Source organism: Schistocerca serialis, chromosome 3 (genome assembly GCF_023864345.2).
Source record: "Schistocerca serialis cubense isolate TAMUIC-IGC-003099 chromosome 3, iqSchSeri2.2, whole genome shotgun sequence".
NCBI classification, from domain to species: domain Eukaryota; kingdom Metazoa; phylum Arthropoda; class Insecta; order Orthoptera; family Acrididae; genus Schistocerca; species Schistocerca serialis.
In genome coordinates this window covers 612,690,614-612,715,970 of record NC_064640.1, presented here as the reverse complement: position 1 = coordinate 612,715,970, position 25,357 = coordinate 612,690,614, and the positions used below count along the sequence as shown (strand labels likewise).

The following is a 25,357-nucleotide window of genomic DNA, read 5'->3' as shown; positions in this document are numbered from 1 at the left end:
ACAGGGTTTGGAAAGCATGAAGACAAGCAGTAGAAACTCGCAATGTGCTGGTGGGCGTTATCTTGCTGAAACGTAGGCTCAGGTTGGCTTGCATTAAGGGCAACAAAATGGGGCATAGAATATCGGTGACGTAATGCTGTGCTGTAAGGACACTGTGAATGACTGCCAAAGGGGTCCTGCTATGAAAAGAAATGGCACCACAGACTATCACTCCTGGTTGTTGAGCCATATGGCAGGCGACAGTCCGGTCGGCACCCACCGTTGTCCGAGAGTCTCCAGACACATCTTTGTTGGTCATCGAAGGTCAGTTCACAGTGGGACTCATTGCTGAAGACAATTCTACTCTAGCCAATGAGATTCCAGACCGAAGACATGTCTGGAGATGCTCCAGACAGTGGTGGGATACCCAACTGACTGTATCCTGCAATACAGCCCAACAACCAGGAGTGATGGTCTTCTGGGGTGCAACTCCCCTTCGATTGTCATTCGTAGCACTCTTGAAGCACTGTGCTACGTCAACGATATTCTAACTACTTGCATAAGGGCCAGAGGTGGTCCAACATGTTATCGACTTGCTCAGTTTGTGAAGCCCTTTCTCTGGAATAAATCAACCAATTTTTCTGAAATTGTTAGTACTTGTTTGTCTGTACATGTACATTGAATCTACTGATTTGCATCCCACTTGGATAATTCCTTTGTGGAGCACAGTCCCCCCCCCCCCCCCTTAGAGTATGTATTGCAGACATTCACAATGTTATTGTTGGACAAAAACTCATACTCAGCAGGAATTTGTGGCAGTCTTATAGTAATTTTAAGTAAGCCTAGCATTGCCTAAGAGATAGGGAATCACTTAGACAAGATATGTATATGGTGTGAAAAGTGACAACTGACACTAAATAATTAAAAGTGTAGGCTATTCACATGAGTACTAAAAGGAATCTGTTAGAGTTACATGATAAAACGCAAAAATCTAAAGGCTGTCAGTTCAAACAAATACCTAGCGATTACAGTTACGAACATCTTAAAGTGGAACCATCCCATGGACAATACTGTGGTAAGGCAAACCGAAGACTGCGTTTTATTGGCAGAACACTTAGAAGATGCAACAAACTCACTAAAGTTGCTACTACACTATGCTTGCCCGTCCTCTGCTAGAGTACTGCTGTGCCATATGAGATTTGCCAGATAGGACTCATGGAGGATATCGAAGAAGTTCACAGAACGGTAGCTTATTTTGTACTGTCATGAAACAGTAAATATTTTGTTCAAGCCCATTTATAAAGGGAGAAATGTTCATTGTAATAAATGAGAGGAATCAGAGCTCACACGCAAAGATTTAAGTCTCCGTTTTTCCCACGCGCTGTTCAAGAGTGGAATGTTAGAGAAATAGTCCGAAAGTCATTCCCGTTCGACGCATCCTCTGCCAGGCATTAAGTGCATTAAGTGTGAATTGCAGAGTAGTGATGTGCATGTAGATATAGATTCGTGAACTTAGAGTGAACATTAGTAAATGGCATCAGAACCTGCTCCCATAAACACAATTTCAAAAGTCTTAATGTGCAAGAACTCAACTGTTCAAAAAACTGGAAGGTAAAGAAAGTGTCACACCCAGTACTGCTGATTCGTAAATAGGTTTTGGGACAAAGAATCTAGACATTCAGTCCCTTTAAATCCACAAACATTGTCATCGTCATGATTTTAAAGCTATGTTAATGTACTTTATATTGTAGAGCTAACTCCGTTAATCAAACAAGGATGAGGTGATGACCAGCTGTTATCAGAACAAGAATATCATCTGCACCCATATGTCATGCACAATGGGAAGAAAAGAAATTTTATAACAAGGAATTATGTTTAGTTACAGACCTGGTCTACACTTTTTCATGGCCTCCTGTAACTTGATAATATGTTCACCCTTCATGTAGATAACAACAGGAACCTGGACAAAGCCACGAAGCATAGGTTCTATAATGTGCTTGGTGTACAAATATTCTAGCAGCAGGTGCTGGTCCGTCAAATTGCTGCTCTTACGAAAACGAAGAACTTTAAAATCCTGAAACGAAAATGTGCATCAAACAACGTTATCTCTTTTGAAAGTGCAGTTATTGATTATATGTAGTATTTTTACATTCTCCTTAAAAATGTCAGCATGTAGCCACATTACAAATTAATTTGCGATGTAAATGTAAAATGGCTCGTTCCACATCATTTCGATTTATCTTGCAAATTGATCCGTGAAACATGAAATTAACAAATAAACTAACTAGTTTAAGTTGAACAGTTCAACATAAATATGATGATGAGAAAGTACAGGGTAACCCAAAAGTCTATTAACATTTGAAAATTCAAAGCTTCACGGAAAACTGTAGGTAGAGAAGTAAAAACTGACATAGCCTACATGCTCGAAATGACATGGGGTTTTATTGAAACCAAAAAAGTGCACAACAGATGGTTCTTCATATTATAGAAAAGCAATGATTAGCATAACAATTGGTTTTTAGCAAAGGCGATGTTCTTTATAACAAACGGTCAACATATCGGCCGCCATTAATCAACAATATCAACAGTCGAAGAACAATTTGTGTACAGCACTGTACAGCGCATCTGTAGGTATAGTGAGAAACTGAAGTCATATGTTGTCTTTTAGCATCCCTAATGAAGCCGGACGACTGCAGTAGACTCGCGACTTCAGGCAATACCACAAACAATAACAACACAGATTGAGGTCTGGGGACCTGGGAGTCCAGGCATGACGGAAGGGGCTGCTCAGCACATGATCACACCAAACGATGTGTGCAGAGATCTTCCTGGCGTGTAGCAATATGGGGCGGAGCGCCATCCTGCATAAATGTCGTACCCTCCAGCAGGTGTTATCAGCCAAGCTAGGGATGATGCGATTCTGTAACATGTCGGCGTACCTCGCACCCTGTCACACTGAACAGTTTGAAAACCAGCATCCAGCAGAAAAAGTATCCGATCACGAATGATGAGGTAAATGGAGTTTCCATGAGAGTTCTGGGATTTTTGGTAGCCCAGATTCCCAAAATGGGGGTGTTGACAGACCCGCGGAGTATGAAATGTGTTCTGTTGGTCCACAACATGTTAGACAACCAATCGTCATGTTCCTCCATTTTTTGAAGCGTCGACAACGCAAATGCTCTCCGCGTCACATAATCGGTGGCTAAACAGTTCATGATGACGCTAGATTTTTGTACGGATAGCACTGGAGGGTACGCCTTAAAGCTCTCCAAACAGTAGTGAGCAGAATGCGACTTCACGAGCGCTGATTTCACCATGCGGAGATGAACCCGCTAAACTTTTAGTTTCCTCCTGAACGGTCATAGCAGCAGTAGAACATGTGTCTGGTCGCCCAGTATGGGGCCGATCATCTAAACAACCCGTGGATTCGAACTTCGTGATCATTTTCTCCACAGTGATACTTGTCATAAAATGTTTACCCGCGAATACCCTTCTTATAACGATAGCGTCGTAAAGCTGCAATAGCGGATTCTCCATTCTGATAGTAAAGCTTCACTATCAGCGTCTCTTCCGGTAAAGTCAATAGTCCGCAGTTGTCGGGGCATGTGACTCTCTTTCTCACTACAGTTCATTTTACAGGCGATTCTCATGCGGCATCACTGACGTGTTGCTGTCCACCACCATCTGTTGGCCAGTTTTTGCACTCTTTTTTGGCTTCAACAAAACCCTACGTCGTTTCAGGCGTGTATGTCACTTTTTACCTCTCTACGTACATTATTTCGTGAATTAATGCTTTTTCAAATGTTAACGTACTTTATTGTCACCCTTTATTAGTGAAATGTAAAAGCACTCCGTCTTCAGGCCACAAGTGGCCCATCGGGACCATCCGACCGCCTTGTCATCCTCAGCTGAGGATGCTGTTAGATGGGGCGTGTGGTCAGCACACCGTTCTCCCGGTCGTAATGATGGTTTACTGTGACCGGAGCCGCTACTATTCAGTCGAGTAGCTCCTCAATTAGTACGAGGCTGAGTGAACCCCGAAAAACGGCAACAGCGCATGGCGACCCGGATGGGCACCCATCCAAGTGCCGGCCACGCCCGACAGCGCTTAACTTCGGTGATCTCACGGGAACCGGTGTATCCACTGCGGCAAGGCCGTTGCCATTAGTGAAATTTACGGTAATATTATTTTTTCCTGCATTGTTGTCCAAGAAGGTTACTCAATAAAGCTGTGTAAAGTAATTTTTTCCGTTTATAATATATTAGAGCGTTTTTCATTGACAATTAAAATCAATAATTCTTTAAATCTTAAGCCTCCAATTCTGACAATAAGAGCAGAAACTGACAACAGCGTGACAAGATTATCCCTACACATACTAATTCTAAAGCATTCCCGTTAAAAAGCGTTAATCATCACTCCAGCTGTGGTGACATGTGGCCTATTCAGGTGAAGCACGTTTTATGTGTGTACGGCGCGAAATGTCTGAATGCAGATCGTCAGAGGGGTCCAGGCTGGAGGAGGGTGCGTTATAGTTTCGAGAATGTTTTCGTGGCATTCCCTGAGTGATCTCGTAATTCTGCAACGCAGACTGGACCAGCACAAGTATGCATCTATCCTCGGGGACCATGTCCAATCTTGGCACGGTGGCATCTACCGGTATGACAATGCAACGTGTCATACAGCTCGCAGTGTAGGTGCATATTTCGAAGGCCACTAGGATGTGTTTTCCGTGCTCCCTTGGCCACCAGAGTCCCAGGATTAAAACCCAGTAAAGAATCTTTGGGTCCACCTCAATCGGGCTACTCCCGCCATGGATTCTCAACCGAGAAACCTAGAACAGCTGGTCACGGCAATGCAGTCAGCATGGTTCCACATCCCTGTCGGTACCTTCTACAACTTCACTATCTCTCTTCCTGCAAGTCTCTCGGCGGTCCGCGTTACAAAAGATGGTTATTAGGGCTTTTGACAGGCGGTCACATTACAATGAGATGACAAAAGTCATGGGATGTCTCCTAATATCGCGTCTGACCTCCTTTTGTCCGGCTTAGTGCAGTAACTCGAAGTGGCATGGACTCAACACGTCGTGGGAAGTGCAGAATATTCTTCAAACCAGTCGTGAACAGTTGTGGTCCAGTGACATGCCAAACTGTCATCAATAAAATCTTCATCGTTGTGCGGGAACATGAAGTCCATGAATGGCTGGAAATGGCCTCCAAGTAGCCGCACATACCCATTTAAAGTGAATGATCGGTTCAGTTGGACCAGAGGACCCAGTTCATTCCATATAAACACAGCCCACACCATTATAGAGCCACTACCAGCTTGCACAGTGCCTTGTCGACAACCTGGGTCCGTGGTTTCGTGGGGTCTGCACCACACTCTAACCCCACCACCAGCTCTTACCAACTGAAATCGGGACTCATCTGACCAGGCCACGGTTTTCCTGTCGTCTAGGGTGCAACCGATATGGTTACGAGTCCAGAAGAGGCACCGCAAGCCATGTCGTGCTGTTAGCAAAGGCACTTGCGTCGGTCGTGTGCTGCCACAGTCCATTAACGTCAGATTTCACCGCACTGACCTAACGGGACCTTCGTCATACATCCTACATTGATTTCTGCAGTGTTGCTTGTCTGTTAGCACTGACAACTCTACACAAACGCCGCTCCTCTCGGTAGTCAAGTGAAGGCCATCGAGCCGGCCGAAGTGGCCGTGCGGTTAAAGGCGCTGCAGTCTGGAACCGCAAGACCGCTACGGTCGCAGGTTCGAATCCTGCCTCGGGCATGGATGTTTGTGATGTCCTTAGGTTAGTTAGGTTTAACTAGTTCTACGTTCTAGGGGACTAATGACCTCAGCAGTTGAGTCCCATAGTGCTCAGAGCCATTTGAACCATTTGAAGGCCATCGGCCACTACGTTGCCCGTGGTGAGAGGTACTGCCTGAAATTTGGTATTCTCGGCACACTCTTGTCACTGTGGATCTCGGAATATTGACTTCTCTAACGATTTCCGGAATGGAATCACGTCGGAAACCTTTACGCACGAATCACCTGAGTACAAATGACACCTCCGGCAATGCACTGCCCTTTTATACTTTGTGTACACGATACTACCGCCATCTGTATAAGATCATATCGCTATCCCATGATTTTTGTCGCCTCCCTGTAATGTGACTGGACAGTGTATCTGTGTGTGTTAAGGCCAGTGGCCGTGTCCCATCTGCGAGTTCTCCATGACATGTTAAAATAAATAAATAAATAAATAAATAAAACGCGAGAGTTATGGTGCCCATGCCCTCTTAACCTACTTCGATATTTGACTGTTGGCCTGACCAGCACATTCTCCAGATTTCTAACCCACTGAAAACATTTGGTTGCGGGTTACCGTGAGACTAGAAGACCATCACGCGCTCTCCTCTATGACTGAAGAACAGAAGCACAGAGCTGAAGCAATATAAAATGATGTACATGTATCTGCCATCCGAGATCATTTTGACTGAATGCCCAGCTAGATTTACTGTAAATTTCGCATCCCATACACTCCCACATCACCTACAAATTTAAAAACATATTCTTCCTGCTGTACCGTAGCGTAGTCACACAAGAAGTATAACTCTGCCATTTGCTATCCTTCCTGGCGTTGCAGTTATAATGGTGAATAGTGTACTTTCTATTATTATTGTTAAATAATAGGTCAAAAATAGATTTATTCTTACAGAACTGTGCAGTAACATATTAAATAAATTTGATAGTCAAAATGCGTCGTCCACATCCCTTTCGCGTATATCATATTTAAAAATATTAATAATACTATTTTTACTTTCTAAGGTAGCCCATGTTCCTCCACAGGGTTCAAGCTATCTCCGTACTAAACTCCATCAAAATCGGTTCTACTGTTTCGTCGTGAAAACGTAGCAGATAGAATTACTTCCGAATTTATAATATTAGCATTGTTTTGGCCTTGGGAATGTAAATTTCGTTTGGCACTGAAACTGATATTATACAAATTTTTCTCTTTTACGACAAACAGCTGGCAGTGTTCTGTGAAATCAGTGAAGTTACGTCAGTGCTTATTATCAAGTAATAGATTAAAACAGCAACTCAGTTGTGTAAGAGGAAGAGGAATCGCAATTTTCCTTGTATCTGAATTTCTGTTAACACGTAATGTAACGCCTGCCTCTGTAGCCGAGAGGTCAGCGTGTGACTGCCACATGGATTTCCGGATTGCACTCCTGGTATTGTCAGGGACTTTTCCTTGGTGGGACGACTGGACTGGGTGCCCTCAGCCTCGTGAGGCCATACGAGGAGCAACCTGAATGAGAAGCAGCGGCTGCAAGGTCTGGAAAGCGGCGTGCTGACCACATGTCCCTCCATACCACATCCTAGTCACGCCATATGACACAGGATGACACGGCTGCCTGTCGGAATCGCGGAGTCCTCTGAGCCTGTTCGCCGAGTTCCTCTACGTATCTAAAGTAATGTCGAAGTAATTCCCATAATTATCAATGCAACTTCATTAGCACTCGTCGTAAGTGAGTGTTATTATACTTTACATAACCAGCCAGCTAATGTACATACAACTGCCTATTAATGTATCAAGTCCCGGGAGATTACCGTATGATGAGATTTATGGAGTACGATGTGTGAATGAATCGTGTCTCGGCGCCGAATTCGATGTCTTTTGCTGCACGTGTGGCAAAATACAGAGTGAAAATCCAATGAAGAATGCACTTGTTGCGTAATTGTGGGATAACCTTGGAAACGTGCCACTTTGCGGGCTCTGCAGCATGAAGAAACGCTGTTTGTGACCAGACTCATCTACATCTACATGCACCCTCCGCAAGCCACGGTATGCGTGGTGGAGAAAACCTAGTACCACTTCTAGTCATTACCTTTCCTGTTCCACTAGCAAATGCAACGAGGGAAAACGACTGTATATATGCCACCGTACGAACCCTAATTATCCTGTTCTCGCGCCTCTTGCGCGAAATGCACGTTAGCGGTAGTACAGGGTGTTTCAAAAATGACCGGTATATTTGAAACGGCAATAAAAACTAAACGAGCAGCGATAGAAATACACCGTTTGTTGCAATATGCTTGGGACAACAGTACATTTTCAGGCGGACAAACTTTCGAAATTACAGTAGTTACAATTTTCAACAACAGATGGCGCTGCAAGTGATGTGAAAGATATAGAAAACAACGCAGTCTGTGGGTGCGCCATTCTGTACGTCGTCTTTCTGCTGTAAGCGTGTGCTGTTCACAACGTGCAAGTGTGCTGTAGACAACATGGTTTATTCCTTAGAACAGAGGATTTTTCTGGTGTTGGAATTCCACCGCCTAGAACACAGTGTTGTTGCAACAAGACGAAGTTTTCAACGGAGGTTTAATGTAACCAAAGGACCGAAAGGCGATACAATAAAGGATCTGTTTGAAAAATTTCAACGGACTGGGAACGTGACGGATGAACATGCTGGAAAGGTAGGGCAACCGCGTACGGCAACCACAGAGGGCAACGCGCAGCTAGTGCAGCAGGTGATCCAACAGCGGCCTCGGGTTTCCGTTCGCCGTGTTGCAGCTGCGGTCCAAATGACGCCAACGTCCACGTATCGTCTCATGCGCCAGAGTTTACACCTCTGTCCATACAAAATTCAAACGCGGCAACCCCTCAGCGCCGCTACCATTGCTGCACGAGAGACATTCGCTAACGATATAGCGCACAGGATTGATGACGGCGATATGCATGTGGGCAGCATTTGGTTTACTGACGAAGCTTATTTTTACCTGGACGGCTTCGTCAATAAACAGAACTGGCGCATATGGGAAACCGAAAAGCCCCATGTTGCAGTCCCATCGTCCCTGCATCCTCAAAAAGTACTGGTCTGGGCCGCCATTTCTTCCAAAGGAATCATTGGCCCATTTTGCAGATCCGAAACGATTACTGCATCACGCTATCTGGACATTCTTCGTGAATTTGTGGCGGTGCCTTAGACGACACTGCGAACACCTCGTGGTTTATGCAAGATGGTGCCCGGCCACATCGCACGGCCGACGTCTTTAATTTCCTGAATGAATATTTCGATGATCGTGTGATTGCTTTGGGCTATCCGAAACATACAGGAAGCGGCGTGGATTGGCCTCCCTATTCGCCAGACATGAACCCCTGTGACTTCTTTCTGTAGGGACACTTGAAAGACCAGGTGTACCGCCAGAATCCAGAAACAATTGAACAGCCGAAGCAGTACATCTCATCTGCATGTGAAGCCATTCCGCCAGACACGTTGTCAAAGGTTTCGGGTAATTTCATTCAGAGACTACGCCATATTATTGCTACGCATGGTGGATATGTGGAAAATATCGTACTATAGAGTTTCCCAGACCGCAGCGCCATCTGTTGTTGAAAATTGTAACTACTGTAATTTCGAAAGTTTGTCCGCCTGAAAATGTACTGTTGTCCCAAGCATATTGCAACAAACGGTGTATTTCTATCGCTGCTCGTTTAGTTTTTATTGCCGTTTCAAATATACCGGTCATTTTTGAAACACCCTGTAGAAGAGTTCTGCGGTCAGCTCCAAATGCCGGTTCTCTAAATTTGCTCAATCTATTTCGCGAAAAAACGTCGTCTTCGTTCCAGAGATTCCCATTTGAGTTCAAAAAAGCATCTCCGTAAGACTCACGTAGTGATCGCCCCTCCCTGTAACAAATCTAGCAGGTCGTCTCCGAATTGATTCGATGTTTTCCTTTAATCCGAGCTGGTGGTGATACGAAATCAGAAGGGGTCGCACTAGCGCTCTGTGGGCGATCTCCTTTATAGATGAGCTCCCATTTACCTAAAACTCTCCCAACCAAGTCGACAATTCTCCTTCCCCACTACCGTCCTAACGTGCTCGTTCCCTATCATACTGCTTTGCAACGTTACGCCTATATATTTAATCAACTTGACTCTGCCATGCAGTGCACCACTAATACTGTATTCGAACATTACAGGAGTGTTTGTTCTACTCATCAGCATTAACCCTTTGGCTCCCAATAATATATAAAAAATTTAATTTTAAAATTTTTCAAAAATTAACCTTTGTTATCGTAGTAAGTAACGAATACAAGAAGAAACTGGCAAAAAAATAAACAATCAGATTCTTTTAACGAGATTGTTTCACTTTTAAACCAAAATTTCTAACCACCCATAATTTCGTGAGATATATTTGAAAGGTTACGCTCTTTTGCTAGACACAATCCCACATCTCGAAACTTCCATGAAATCATAGTGTCTAAAACACGCAAAAACAGGCCTTAAATTTTATATCAAAAGTACATATTGCTCAAGTGGTTTCATTTTGAAACAAGTCATAAAAGTATAAACTCAAATTTAGGTTACAATAACTTAAGATTTCCTTACGTTCACTGTCAATGATCTTCTCAATATGATCAATCACTATAAAAAGAACCACATGTGGCAATCTCCTACAACTACGTAGCACAATCTCTGCGCGAACTGTTGATTCGAACGCTGTAAGTGACTGCTACAATGCACTACATTCGTAGAGGTACATCAGTGTACCAATAGCTGTCTCTGCCTTGCAATAGCATCCGCGGTTTCAGGCGAAACGCACAGCGACTTAGAAAAAGTTAATGAAGTGGTGGTTTCAGGCAGAAATCACTGGTACTCAAAGGGTTAACTTACATTTTTCTACATGTACAGCAAGCTGTCATTTATCACACTCTGCCTAATTCATCCTGTATCCTCCTACAGTCACTCAACGACGATACTTTCCCATGTACTACAGCGTCATCAACCAACAGTCGCAGATTCCTACTCACTCAGTCCATTAGTACATTGATGTATACCGAGAACAGGAGCGCTCCTATCAGACTTCCCTGGCCTCTGACGATGAACACTCACCTTCGAGGACAACGTACTGGCTTCTATTACTTAAAAAGTCTTCCAACAACTCTGGAAACGTATTCTGTATACTCGGACTTTCGTTGGTCTGTTGTGGGACAGCTTGACAATAACTTTTCGGAAATCTAAGAATGTGGAATCTACCTGTTCCCTTCCTTCATGGACCTCAGGATATCACATGAGGAAATGGCAAGCTAAGTTTTGCGTGAGCGACCCTTTCTAAATCCATGCTGATTTGCAACAAGAAGCTTTTCTGTCACAAGGAAATACATTATATTCGAACTTAGAATTTGCTCAAGAATTGGATACAGTCTGGATACAGATCGTGTAATTATCACTCGGAAACCTGAAACGAAAATACGCTCACGTGGATGTGATCTACTCCGTTCGCGGATGCTGAGTGGGAATATCGACTGTCTAAACATTACCGTAAGTACCTAATTTTCTCATATTTCATCATTTTGCACTTTGAGTTACGTGTACTTAGAGAGTTGAAGAGGGTGAAGTATGTTCTTGGGCTCTCTGTGAATATTGTTATCACAAATTTAAAAGCAATTAGCGTCGTGATGTACAGGGATTTTCTTAGAAAGTCTCTAACTGCAGTTACGTGAGTATTTCTGTAGCAGAATCAGACCAACCATACGAACTTGTTACAAATAGTCAAATTTTCTCCTGAACTTTTCCATTAATTGCAACTTGATAACGATACCAAACATTTGAGCGACAATCGGAGAGGCATTGTGAGAGATACAATTCACGCGGACAGTCGATCGTATTCGCGCCGATATTTGTGGACTCGCGCCGATTTCATTCTCGAAACATAAAATGCATTTCCGTATACGTACTAGTGTTGCGTTGCATATCTTATACTTACTTCAGTTATACTAAATATGATTTTCCTACAAACATCCCAGAGTTTCACAGCCGTTGATTTGAATACCGCCTATATGACATACAAGGAGGCTACAGTTCAACTTTCGCTACTTGAGAGAGCCACCATGAAAAACGAGTCATCGTAGGGGCAATTAAACTTTGGGGAAACCTTTGTAAGGACATGCGGAAGAGAAATAACGAATAAGCCATTGAAATAAACACATTTTAATTTCCACATGAGAGGGTAACATTTGTTTATTCGTACCATGTTTCCAGGTTACAAACGTTGCTCGATGTGACGATCACATTCACGCTAGCCTGGAACCGCACGTGAGATATCATTTCACAATTGTTCGCAGCATTTTTCGAACGGTAAACCATGACAGTTCAGCTGTAGTGACACAGCTCGTGCACTGCTTGAAGATCGCACATTGCGTCCAGCATTCTCAATCGTGGCAGCAGTATCTTCTTCAACAATTTGTGGCACAATTAGCCGTCGGCCTCTCCCAGGAGCAATTCCCAAATTGCCGGTTAATTCGAACTTCCAAGTCGTATTCTTCGACTCCGGTGCGGAAAGAGGACCTTTACATATTACCTTAACGAGTCGATATTAGCGAAGAGCAGCACCGTATTGGTTTGATAAAATAGTTTTATGAGCACAGGCCTGCTCACCTTGCAACTGTAATGCACACTGATGCTTGTGTTTTAAGCACACGTCGTCTAACAGTACCGACGCGAAACAGCAACACATCACACGAACACTACTAACAACGCAAATCCTGCAGCGCACAGTCTAAACATAGGTTCTACAAAGCTGGCTACCCACACTGTAAGTAGTTTTTCGTCTACACAGCCCTAAGTTTAATTTTAACCAGCTTGCAGTTCATGAACAGTTTTAGAGACTTGCTGCAATTATGTACTGAGTCGTTTCCACACATTGATTTCCTACATGAAGGAAATATCAGAAACATAGAAATTGTATGGAAAATAACCAACAAGTCACCAAAACTGAGAATGGTTTTACCACTCTACTGCAGTGTCAACGTACAGCGTGGAACCAAGTATTGCCGTGAGCAACTTGCATCATCTGCCCAAAACAGACCTCTGCATATTTGATAGCATGACCAGAGCTGGCACAGCAGACTTGTTCGAATGGTATTGAGACATATGGAGAGGGCATTTGGCGCACTAGAAGTTGATCGGAGAACACAGAGGTGGCTAGATGGTTAAACGTGCAACCTAAAGTAAATTTGTCTCCAATTATTGGCTAGTACATTACAAGCGAGGATTCAGCTGCCTAATTAGAAACTTTTTTTCTTCGTGCACTTGAGAATATATCTTTCGTGAAATGTTAAATATTGTGACTTAAGTATGCTCATTGCAGGCGAAAAATGACTGTGCGCAGGGAAGGTCGTGTCTGTGTTGTTGATGATGGTGAAAGAGAGATGGGAGTGGATGAAACCTTTCGCCCGTACATAACCTACTGCTCACGGATAGTTGGGCTTAATGTTTTCATTTCACAGACCAATATTAACAGTGTCACATCCTCTCACACCATGAGATATTGCCGAGACGTATGGAAAACAACTAACGACATTGGCGCAAAGTTACGTAATCAAGAGAATCATATCAACACCCCTCTTTCCAGTGCAGGCCGTATGGTGCTGCTCAAAATTTCGTTCATCATCAGGGATCGAAGTGGCTATCTCAAAGAAGAGCGTCACTACACTAGCGAGCGTTAGCGATCTTCACTACGGAGGCGACTGTTGTAAGACCTTATAGACTATCGGGTGATATCAAACCATAGGTTCGGCATCTAGAAGGCTTGGCCAAGATATGCACTCGCCAAGAACATTTATTGGTTTGGCAGCTACTAAATACGACCCACGACTCCATCCCATGAAGGTCTGTCTTTGCTGCAGGTACTGCAGGGATAGAAGCATCGAGTAGGGTGATGTACTCAGAAGAATTTCTGAACGCAGTATGTATGAGGGTTCTAAATGTATACGGGTACTCATCTCTTGTCACAGGAGGAAACGTTTGCAGTGGACACATCCACCAATATACCGGAAGACCTTTATCTTGATAGCTGCGTCTCAGTGTTACACAATAGCAGCAGCAGTGTTTTGACCTTGCTAGAAGCCGGGACTTGTAAGAATGTCCGTGGACTTGGCAGTATGTGAAGTGATGAGTCTGTAGCTTGATAAGCAGACCTCCATTCCTGTCTGAAGTCTTCAGACTGCTAATGTTGTGTCTCTATCTACTGACAATCATAGAGATCAATCACTACCAATCACTACTCTGTTTATTAGAACAGTAATGCGGAAGTAATTGTTGGATTCTGTGGTTTGTTGCACTGTGGTATGTTGGGCTGTGTGCGCCCTAGCATACAGTGATGAACCAATATTTGTCCATCGCGGGCTCGACGCACAACTTCCCAGAAAAGAAAGCTCATAAACCACAATGACGCTAGACGCTGGGTTCGAGGCACAAATCATTGCCTCCCCGCTGCTCCAAAAATGGTTCAAATGGCTCTGAGCACTATGGGACTTAACATCTGAGGTCATCAGTCCCCTAGAACTTAGAACTACTTAAACCTAACTAACCTAAGGACATCACACACATCCATGCCCAAGGCAGAATTCGAACCTGCGACCGTAGCAGTTGCGCGGCTCCGGACTGAGCGCCTAGAACCGCGAGACCACCGCGGCCGGCCCCGCTGCTCCCGTCCGTGCGGAGTCCAAGCACTGGGCGCAGGTTGCTTCTTCCTCTCCCTGTGCAAACCGTTCTTCGTTATACTGGTACAACAGATGACGATTTTACCCTAAAAGGCTCGACCACACAGAGCTCATTTCGTGGACGCATGTTTTCAACACTAAAAGGTTCTGCCCATGGTGTAGCAATGTCAGTCTCCTGATCGAAATCCTATGGATCGTATTTTGGATCAGCCACAGAAGGTCGCTGCGCTTCGAGCAGCTTAGTACTAATTGGTATCCTATAGAGCTTTTAGATACTAAAACAACATTACTGTATGTCTACTGTTGTTCGTATAGTCATATTTTGGGCTGGTGCTTATGTTACTTCGGTCTGATATATCACTTCCGTAAATTTCAAACATGTGCTCAATTCGACCATACATTCTCGCCTGTAACGGAATTTTCAAGTTTTATTTATGCTGTGTCGCGTACTTTTGCTAATTTCATTGTACAAATTTCTGAGGCATCATTAAGTTTTATATTTTTCCCCTTATACAATGCCTTCGGAAAGTCGCTGTGCACTGGAGCACGGACTATGGATGTAGATCACGTTATAAGTTCGAAACAAAGTTGGCAGGACACAAGTTGGCAGAACTGTTTTTCATACATAAACGATCGCTTTTTTAATTCTTTCTGTAACAGTTTGGTTTAGTTGATGAAAGCTATAGAATGCGATGTGTGGTGTTTATATGTTAAACCTGTTTTAGAATCACGGTGATTTCAATTGAGGACTCTATTTTTCTTGTTAAAATGTGTTTCCACAAGGCGATAAATAGGTTACACAGATTTAGTGCAGGTGGCATTTGCTGAAAAATTCTCAGGAACAGCTGTGCCTGAGAGCAATGCGGTGTGTCGACTTACCGAGTAATTTCCAGAGACAGGGTCAGTGTTATATGCCGAATGAACTGGTAAGACCATGAGAAGTTGTTATTTATTTCTGATCCTATGCAGCCGGCCGGGGTGGCCGAGCGGTTCTAGGCGCTACAGTCTGGAACCACGCGACCGCTGCGGTCGCAGGTTCGAATCCTGCCTCGGGCAGGGATGTGTGTGATGTCCTTAGGTTAGTTAGGTTTACGTAGTTCTAAGTTCTAGGGGACTGATGACCTCAGCAGTTAAGTCCCATAGTGCTCAGAGCCATTTGAACCATTTGATCCTATGCAGCAGAGCCCAATAAAATCACTGGGCAAGATGACACGGAGGAAAGATTTTGCGGTTTCAACCGCGCATAAAGCGGTTAGGCAAACACTGAAACTGTTCCCATATAAAGTGACAGCAACTCGAGAATTGTAAGATGCGTATCATGAAAAGCGAATCCGTTACTGCAAATTGTTTTGATCTTTTATTGAGAGGTTGTTGTTGTTGTTGTTGTGGTCTTCAGTCCTGAGACTGGTTTGATGCAGCTCTCCATGCTACTCTATCCTGTGCAAGCTTTTTCATCTCCCAGTACCTACTGCAACCTACATCCTTCTGAATCTGCTTAGTGTATTCATCTCTTGGTCTCCCTCTACGATTTTTACCCTCCACGCTGCCCTCCAATACTAAATTGGTGATCCCTTGATGCCTCAGAACATGTCCTACCAACCGATCCCTTCTTCTGGTCAAGTTGTGCCACAAACTTCTCTTCTCCCCAATCCTATTCAATACTTCCTCATTAGTTATGTGATCTACCCATCTAATCTTCAGCATTCTTCTGTAGCACCACATTTCGAAAGCTTCTATTCTCTTCTTGTCCAAACTATTTATCGTCCATGTTTCACTTCCATACATGGCTACACTCCATACAAATACTTTCAGAAATGACTTCCTGACACTTAAATCAATACTGGATGTTAACAAATTCCTCTTCTTCAGAAACGCTTTCCTTGCCATTGCCAGCCTACATTTTATATCCTCTCTACTTCGACCATCATCAGTTATTATGCTCCCCAAATAGCAAAACTCCTTTACTACTTTAAGTGCCTCATTTCCTAATCTAATTCCCTCAGCATCACCCGACTTAATTAGACTACATTCCATTATCCTTGTTTTGCTTTTGTTGATGTTCATTTTATATCCTCCTTTCAAGACACTGTCCATTCCATTCAACTGCTCTTCCAAGTCCTTTGCTGTCTCTGACAGAATTACAATGTCATCGGCGAACCTCAAAGTTTTTATTTCTTCTCCATGAATTTTAATACCTACTCCGATTTTTTCTTTTGTTTCCTTCACTGCTTGCTCAATATACAGATTGAACAACATCGGGGAGAGGCTACAACCCTGTCTTACTCCCTTCCCAACCACTGCTTCCCTTTCATGTCCCTCGACTCTTATAACTGCCTTCTGGTTTCTGTACAAATTGTAAATAGCCTTTCGCTCCCTGTATTTTACCCCTGCCACCTTTAGAATTTGAAAGAGAGTATTCCAGTCAACATTGTCAAAAGCTTTCTCTAAGTCTACAAATGCTAGAAATGTAGGTTTGCCTTTCCTTAATCTTTCTTCTAAGATAAGTCGTAAGGTCAGTATTGCCTCACGTGTTCCAGTGTTTCTACGGAATCCAAACTGATCTTCCCCGAGGTTGGCTTCTACTAGTTTTTCCATTCGTCTGTAAAGAATTCGTGTTAGTATTTTGCAGCTGTGACTTATTAAGCTGATAGTTCGGTAATTTTCACATCTGTCAACACCTGCTTTCTTTGGGATTGGAATTATTATATTCTTCTTGAAGTCTGAGGGTATTTCGCCTGTTTCATACATCTTGCTCACCAGATGGTAGAGTTTTGTGAGGACTGGCTCTCCCACGGCCGTCAGTAGTTCCAATGGAATATTGTCTACTCCGGGGGCCTTGTTTCGACTCAGGTCTTTCAGTGCTCTGTCAAACTCTTCACGCAGTATCATATCTCCCATTTCATCTTCATCTACATCCTCTTCCATTTCCATAATATTGTCCTCAAGTACATCGCCCTTGTATAGACCCTCTATATACTCCTTCCACCTTTCTGCTTTCCCTTCTTTGCTTAGAGCTGGGTTTCCATCTGAGCTCTTGATATTCATACAAGTCGTTCTCTTATCTCCAAAGGTCTCTTTAATTTTCCTGTAGGCGGTATCTATCTTACCCCTAGTGAGATAGGCCTCTACATCCTTATTGAGAGGTATACCACTGATATTCTTGATGTCACCTTCTATATACGCAAGGCCTGTTCCACCTCTCTAGTCATATTAACACAACACGAGATCGTCAACGGAGAATCCTCGTGCTGTGCTTGAAACGCCATTAATATTGGAGTGTGAGTAACAATTTCCAGACTGGGCATTATCGGAACTATATTTTTTTTAAGAAACCGTGAACGCCGGCCGCTGTGGCAGCGCGGTTCTAAGCGCTTCACTCTGGAATCCTGCCTCGGGCATGGATGTGTATGATGCCCTTAGGTTAGTTAGGTTTAAGTAGTTCTAAGTTCTATCGATTAATGACCTCAGATGTTAAGTCCCATAGTGCTCAGAGCCAAACCGTGAACAGTGAACTTTATTTTTTAATGACGCACGTTTTAACTGGCCAGCTAAGGGAAGATGAAATCAGTTACTCATGATTTCTACAAGATTGCGCTACTGCGCACACAGCTGCCACTATGCGTTTTCTGGAAGAGATTTTTGGGGAACGTATCATCTCGAAAAACATATGGCGCCATCGCTCGCCAGATCATACTCCACCAGACAGTTTTCTTTGGGGAGCTGCAAAAGCTGTAGCGTATTGCAGTGGCCAACACACGCACTGTGCCTTAAAAGAGCATATCATAATCTGATCTAAAGTGTTTTCCAGTCAAATTAAGCGGGTTCAGACTTGCATAACAACCCTTGAGCGTCATTTCCATCACACGTTATTGCTACACAGCATCTTTCCAAACACCCTGTCAGTGGAAATCAGTGTAAAATTTCAGTAGCAATTTCATTCTCTGCAGCAATTCAAATTAACTGTTTGTTCCCGATGTTCCGTCTACAGCGACGTACTTGGTGCTAGCCGATAAGAAATTCACAGTACAGTCGCTTTTCAGGTCAGATATTTGATGTACACGAACCGTAGATTTGAGGAATAGAACCGAAATGTAACAAAAGCCTACTACGAATAAAGAAAACGGCAGACTTACGTATAGGTCTCTGGATTTCGGGAATAAGGTAAACACCATGTCGGGGGGAGGGCACTTAGCCTGCAGGAGAGTCACCATATTTGCTCACAAATTTATTCCGTAATTCTGTAGCAAATCTATTTGGAAACTATAGTTTTGTAGTTGAGCCATTCTTATAATCTTTGTGAACACAGGAGTGAAAACTTTCCAGTCGTTGGAAATACGTCGCCGCCCCAGTGACACCGAGTAAACAGTAGGTGCGAGGGCGCAGAATTCTACGCTTCGTACACAATATAGAATGAACCAAAAATTCACAGGCAGTGAGGTTAGGGTGTAAAATGTCTTTAAGCTGATGTTCTCAGAGAAGGAGCTATTGCTCACTTGGAGGAGATCTCAAGAGAGAAGGGACTGTGGTATCATTGCTGGCACTCAGCTCAAGTGATTTTGGTTGAAGTTCGTTCGTTCAGAAAATGAAAACGCAGTTTCGACGACTACTAGTGCACAGTTACTCTATTTTCACCCAGAGATTTCAGACGTATTTCAACATTCAACATCGCATTGGCCAGTGATGCTGGCGCGTTAGCTCATCGCCTCCGGTCAAGGGGCTGACCACCCTTTGCAAAACAAGAAAAAATAAAAAAGAACTGAGTAGATTATTCATCAATAAACTCTGAGAGACGTCATGCGACGTCCGCTCAGAATAAAAATCAACAGGGAAGAAAGACGTCGAAGAAACAGATAGAAGGAAAAAGCAGGTATTGAGATAACCGGTCGAGGAATCAAAAAGCAACTACGCTCGCTCAGTAGTGGAAAGGCATCAGAACCAGATGAGATACCTATCAAGGCTCTGCAAAGATTATGCGAAAGAACACTCTTCCCTTCTAACGGCAGTTTGTTGTAGATCCCTGGAGCAACGAAGGGTACCTAGCGACTAGAAAGAAGCGCAGGTCATTCCAGTTTTCAAGAAGGGACGTAGGACAGATGTACATTTTCGTATCTGTTGTAAAATTATGTAACATGTTTTGTGTTCGCATATTATGACATTTTTGAAGAACAAAAATCTCCTCTATAAAAATCAACATGTATTCCGCAAACAGGGATCTTGAGAAACTCGGGTCGTTCTGATCCTCCATGACATACGCAACGGTGTAGACAGCGGAGCTCGGGTTGGTGCCGTGTTCCTTGACTAAGACATTTGACACCGTCCCACACTGCCATATAGTGAAAAATAGGAGCTTTCACAGTGTCGCACCAGATCTGCGACTGGAAGAAAGTCTTCCTTGCAGACAGAACTCGGCACATCGCTCTTAACGGAACAAAATCGACAGACGTAAATCTGATTTCCTGAGTACTCCAAGGAAGTTACTGTTTACAATGAGTATAAATGATCAAGTAGAAGGCGTCGGAAGCTCTTTAAGACTGTTGGCAGACTGTGTGGTTGTGTATAAAGAAGAATCAACGTCAGAAGACAGTATCGATTTGCAGAATGACCTGTAGAGGATTGATGAACGGTGCAGGCTCTGGTAGTACCTGAATGTAAAAAGATGCAACATATTGCACATACACAGGAAAAGAAATTCACTACTGTATAACTACATTATTGATGCAAATTGCTGGAAATAATATCTACCGTAAAATATCTAGGAGTGACTACCCAGGGAGACGATAAATGGAATGACCACATAAAATAAATAGTAGGAAAAGCAGATACCATATTGAGAGTTACAGAAAGAATCTTAAGGAAATGTAATTCATCCGCGAAAGAATTGGCTTACAAGACGCTTGTTATACCAGTTCGTGAGTATTGTTCATCAATCTGGGGTCTCTACCTGATAGAACTGATAGAAGAGATAGAGGATATCCAAAGAAGAACGGCGCGTGTCATCATAAGATCGTTTAGCACACGAGAGCACTACAGACGTGCTCAACCAATTCCAGGGGAAGACGCAACAAGAGAGGTGTTGTGCATCACATAGAGGTTTACTACTAAAATTTCGGGAGAGCACTTTCGGGAAGAGTCGGACAACATATTATTTCCTCCCACATACATCTCACAAAATGATCACGTCGAGAAATTAAAGGTAATACAGAGGCTTATCGACAACCATACTTCCCATGCGCCATTTGCTAGTCGAGCAGGGATGGGGGGAATCAGTTAGTGGCACCAGAAGTACCCTCTTGCCGTTAGGTGGTTTGCGGCTTATGGTGTAAATGTAGAAGAAACTAGTGCTTTCGGTCAACTAGTTAAATTATTCATTGGGAGACATTGAGAAACGTCATGCGACGTCCGCACAGAAACAGTCTCCCCGCGGAAGAAAAGACGATGAAGAAAATAAAAAGTGGTTAAATGGCGGACCACAAGTCCAAAGTTCATGGTTGCGATTCCCGTTCGCTCCGTGGATTTTAATCTGTTTTCAAGTGACACCATGGTTTGGAGTCCGCTTAAACTGTAGCTCCGTCAATAACTGGCTGGGGAAGTCAGTTCAAAGATGAGAGGAAGACAACGGTAGATCACTTCCAACACGACCACGCCTAGTAAAAGCAGGATGGTGTTCAAACCAACCTTCGGGTTATTGACAGCTTTACTTTACTACTTATACTTTCTCAAACATGTTAGTGGTATTCTGTGGAAAGATTGCGTGGAAAATAATGTAGTGCAGCGAAAGTCTTAGCACAATAATTTAGTTTCAAGTGCAAATGAGAGACAGATTTTGGTTTTCCTTAATTCCCCTCCGCTCCTCCTCTGCCCCTTCCACCGTACCTACAATGTCACGAGCAAGAAGGAAGGCAGGAAGTAAAGTTAGGGTGGCAATGCGTCATCACATCGAGGGTAATTTAGACGGATCACAAGTACATGGCGGCACCCACGAGAAACACGGGCCCTGCAACGAAATTGTGAAGTCACACTTGTCCTCCACACTTCTTGAATTTTCGGCTCGGTGCGGGGCCCACTAGAAATCAATATGCAATTGAAAAGGTACACCCTGAAGGTCTTAACTTTGCTGTGTGCTACCCAAAGCTAGCATGCACTTAAATGAGCATTCAAGAATTATTAAACTCGTCTGAAATAGTTCCTCTCTCCCCGCTGGAGACGGCTGCAGTGTCACGTGCTGTCGCATACGCGCCACGGCCTGTCTTTCTCGTGAGCCTCAGCACAGCGGGACAACAGATGGGGAAATCACCCATGGCGTTGTTGATGGAAAAATCTCGATATTTGTCCGTCAGTGATAAAGTTTATTAGAGACGGAGCACTAGGTCGGTATGACGGCCATATGAATGGACCTATCTTTTCCTTTTCAATGGAACTATCCCGAACTTCGCTTTAATCGAACTAGGAAAATCACGCGAAACGTATATCTGGATGGTCAGATAGGCATTTCAATCCCACTGATGTCTGGTGTTCTCCTAGTATTTGTTTTCTGTCCTTAAATTATGTGTCTCTATGACCGTGACCGACTTCAAGTTGGATTGTGGTTCCAAGTCCACGATAAATTATAGGTTCAGTTCATTCACGCATGTCCGAAGGAACATCGTATCGTTTTCTTAACAACACAGGCGCTGCAATGTTGTATCCATCCGCCAATACCAGGTAGCGACTTTCAATTAAAACGTCCTCCCCTGTACGAGAATTACATAATGTGTGTACGAGTACAGTTGTGACGCAGGATCGTTGACGTATGGAAGTTTGTGTGGGGCCGTGATTTGTGCACGGTTTGCCAAAGCGGCTAAGGCGATCGCTTGCGTAAAGCGGGAAATCCAGGTTCGAGTCCTGGTGCGGCACATATTTTCATTGTCGTCATTCCCTCATACAGCTGATGGTTGTTCATATTCGCAAGTGCGGATATATTTCACGCAATTGTAGGCCCTTGAAGTGTTGGAGGGGCATAAGGGCATGCCAGTCACAACTGAACTAGAACAGTCAATGATGTTCCATCTGCATTCAAAGAAAGAGTACTGTAACAGATGACAGTCACGCTGATGCATTGTTTACTAAAAGCATCAAGTAGTGTAGATATCTGAGAGTTGTTTCCAGTTGTCTTTTCTTGGACATTCTACGCATTTGTTGAGTAGTATTCAACCACAGGGTGATAGCACGAATTTTTAAATGGTGCATTTAACTTTTTTGTAGTTTAGCCATTCCGACTGCGTGACAGGCTCTTATTTTGATATATTATTGATGGAACGAAATAATATACGAATATTATCATCTACGTTTCTTGTGACGATCTGGGGCAGTGACAGTGAAGAAGTTTCTTTTCCAGTGACTGCTAGAAAGGCGACTTGCGCTTTGCAGGATGAACCAGTCACTGCATGCTCTAATATCTGTCCTTCCGTCTGCCATCTCCGTTAAGTGACCGCTTAATGAAGGCCATGGTCGATTCCTTAATTGCAGGAACAGTACTGTACGGCCTCCTCAGCCTTCGTAGTCGACGAGGTCACACACCGGACCCAGCAACGCTGCTTACTGGATTGCCATATATAGCTGACGCCGGCTTCTACTGTATCAGACACATACAGGCGAGTCTGACACGGCAGATTTTGCAAGCTGCAAAATATTCCAATTTTTTCTAGTAAATGGTTGATGAAAGTAATAATCATCTGAAAACACTAACAAAATTTATTTTTTGATCGAAAAAAGTGTACCTTTTATGACATTTCGCAAAATTCACTTTCTATGACATTTCTCAAAACACTGGAGAGGACAATCTGGGCCACATGTGTACACTCTTCTTGTTATCTTCCAGGCGACACCTCTTGCCTCTGTTTTATTGACGCATAGCAGGCAGTGCACATTCGAGGGCGTGCTGAAAAGTAATGCCTCCGAATGTTTACGTAAAATCTCTTAAATCTTTCTTTTTAAAAACAAACGTTTACAGTCACATTTTTATTATTCATGTCTACATAATTATTTATCAATATAGTCACCTTGGTGACGAACATATTTCTCCCAACGAGAGACTAGTTTGCTGATACCGTCACTGTAGAATGTTTTACTTTGCTGACGGAGCCAGAACCTCACCTCTGCTTACACAGCTTCATCACTGTCAAAGTGTAGTCCTTGAAGATGCTCTTTGAGTTTGGAAACATATGACAATCGGATATGGCCAAGTTGGGAACACAAGGTATCGGATTGTTGCAGATGACGCAGTGCTCGTGTGTGGTCTGGCATTGTCGTGCTGAAGGAGAGAGTGCTCCACGGACGGACGATCTCTTCGAATTCTAAACTCGATTACAGCAAGCGGTTTCTCACGTACCGGCATAGTTGTCTTACACATGGTCATGTGAAGCCCTCCAGTTCGGACTCCTCTAGCGGCAGAGTTCTGCATATACAGGGTGTTACAAAAAGGTACGGCCAAACTTTCAGGAAACATTCCTCACACACAAAGAAAGAAAATATGTTACATGGACATGTGTCCGGAAACGCTTACTTTCCATGTTAGAGCTCATTTTACTACTTCTCTTCAAATCACATTAATCATGGAATGGAAACACACAGTAACAGAACGTACCAGCGTGACTTCAAACACTTTGTTACGGGAAATGTTCAAAATGTCCTCCGTTAGCGAGGATACATGCATCCACCCTCCGTCGCAAGGAATCCCTGATGCGCTGATGCAGCCCTGGAGAATGGCGTATTGTATCACAGCCGTCCACAATACGAGCACGAAGAGTCTCTACATTTGGTACCGGGGTTGCGTAGACAAGAGCTTTCAAACGCCCCCATAAATGAAAGTCAAGAAGGTTGAGGTCAGGAGAGCGTGGAGGCCATGGAATTGGTCCGCCTCTACCAATCCATCGGTCACCGAATCTGTTGTTGAGAAGCGTACGAACACTTCGACTGAAATGTGCAGGAGCTCCATCGTGCATGAACCACATGTTGTGTCGTACTTGTAAAGGCACGTGTTCTAGCAGCACAGGTAGAGTATCCCGTATGAAATCATGATAACGTGCTCCATTGAGCGTAGGTGGAAGAACATGGGGCCCAATCAAGACATCACCAACAATGCCTGCCCAAACGCTCACCGAAAATCTGTGTTGATGACGTGATTGCACAATTACGTGGGGATTCTCGTCAGCCCACACATGTTGATTGTGAAAATTTACAATTTGATCACGTTGGAATGAAGCCTCATCCGTAAAGAGAACATTTGCACTGAAATGAGGATTGACACATTGTTGGATGAACCATTCGCAGAAGTGTACCCGTGGAGGCCAATCAGCTGCTGACAGTGCCTGCACACGCTGTACATGGTACGGAAACAACTGGTTCTCCCGTAGCACTCTCCATACAGTGACGTGGTCAACGTTACCTTGTACAGCAACAACTTCTCTGACGCTGACATTAGGGTTATCGTCAACTGCACGAAGAATTGCCTCGTCCATTGCAGGTGTCCTCGTCGTTCTAGGTCTTCCCCAGTCACGAGTCATAGGCTGGAATGTTCCGTGCTCCCTAAGACGCCGATCAATTTCTTCGAACATCTTCCTGTCGGAGCTCCTTCGTTCTGGAAATCTGACTCGATACAAACGTACCCGCCACGGCTATTGCCCCGTGCTAATCCATACATCAAATGGGCATCTGCCAACTCCGCATTTGTAAACATTGCACTGACTGCAAAACCACGTTCATGATGAACACTAACCTGTTGATGTTACGTACTGATGTGCTTGATGCTAATACTGTAGAGCAATGAGTCGCATGTCAACACAAGCACCGAAGTCAACATTACCTTCCTTCAATTGGGCCAACTGGCGGTGAATC

General features: G+C 43.7%; 1 protein-coding gene and 1 pseudogene across 1 annotated transcript in view; both read right to left on the bottom strand.

The window, feature by feature from the left end:
* Positions 1-25,357, bottom strand: part of LOC126470496 (inositol-pentakisphosphate 2-kinase-like) — a 103,340-nt gene that overhangs the window by 24,971 nt on the left and 53,012 nt on the right. The window contains exon 3 of the mRNA XM_050098368.1: positions 1,867-2,053. Coding sequence (XP_049954325.1) covers positions 1,867-2,053 — 187 coding nt within the window. The remainder of the gene's footprint in view (positions 1-1,866; positions 2,054-25,357) is intronic.
* LOC126471943 (5S ribosomal RNA) lies at positions 4,025-4,142 on the bottom strand (annotated as a pseudogene).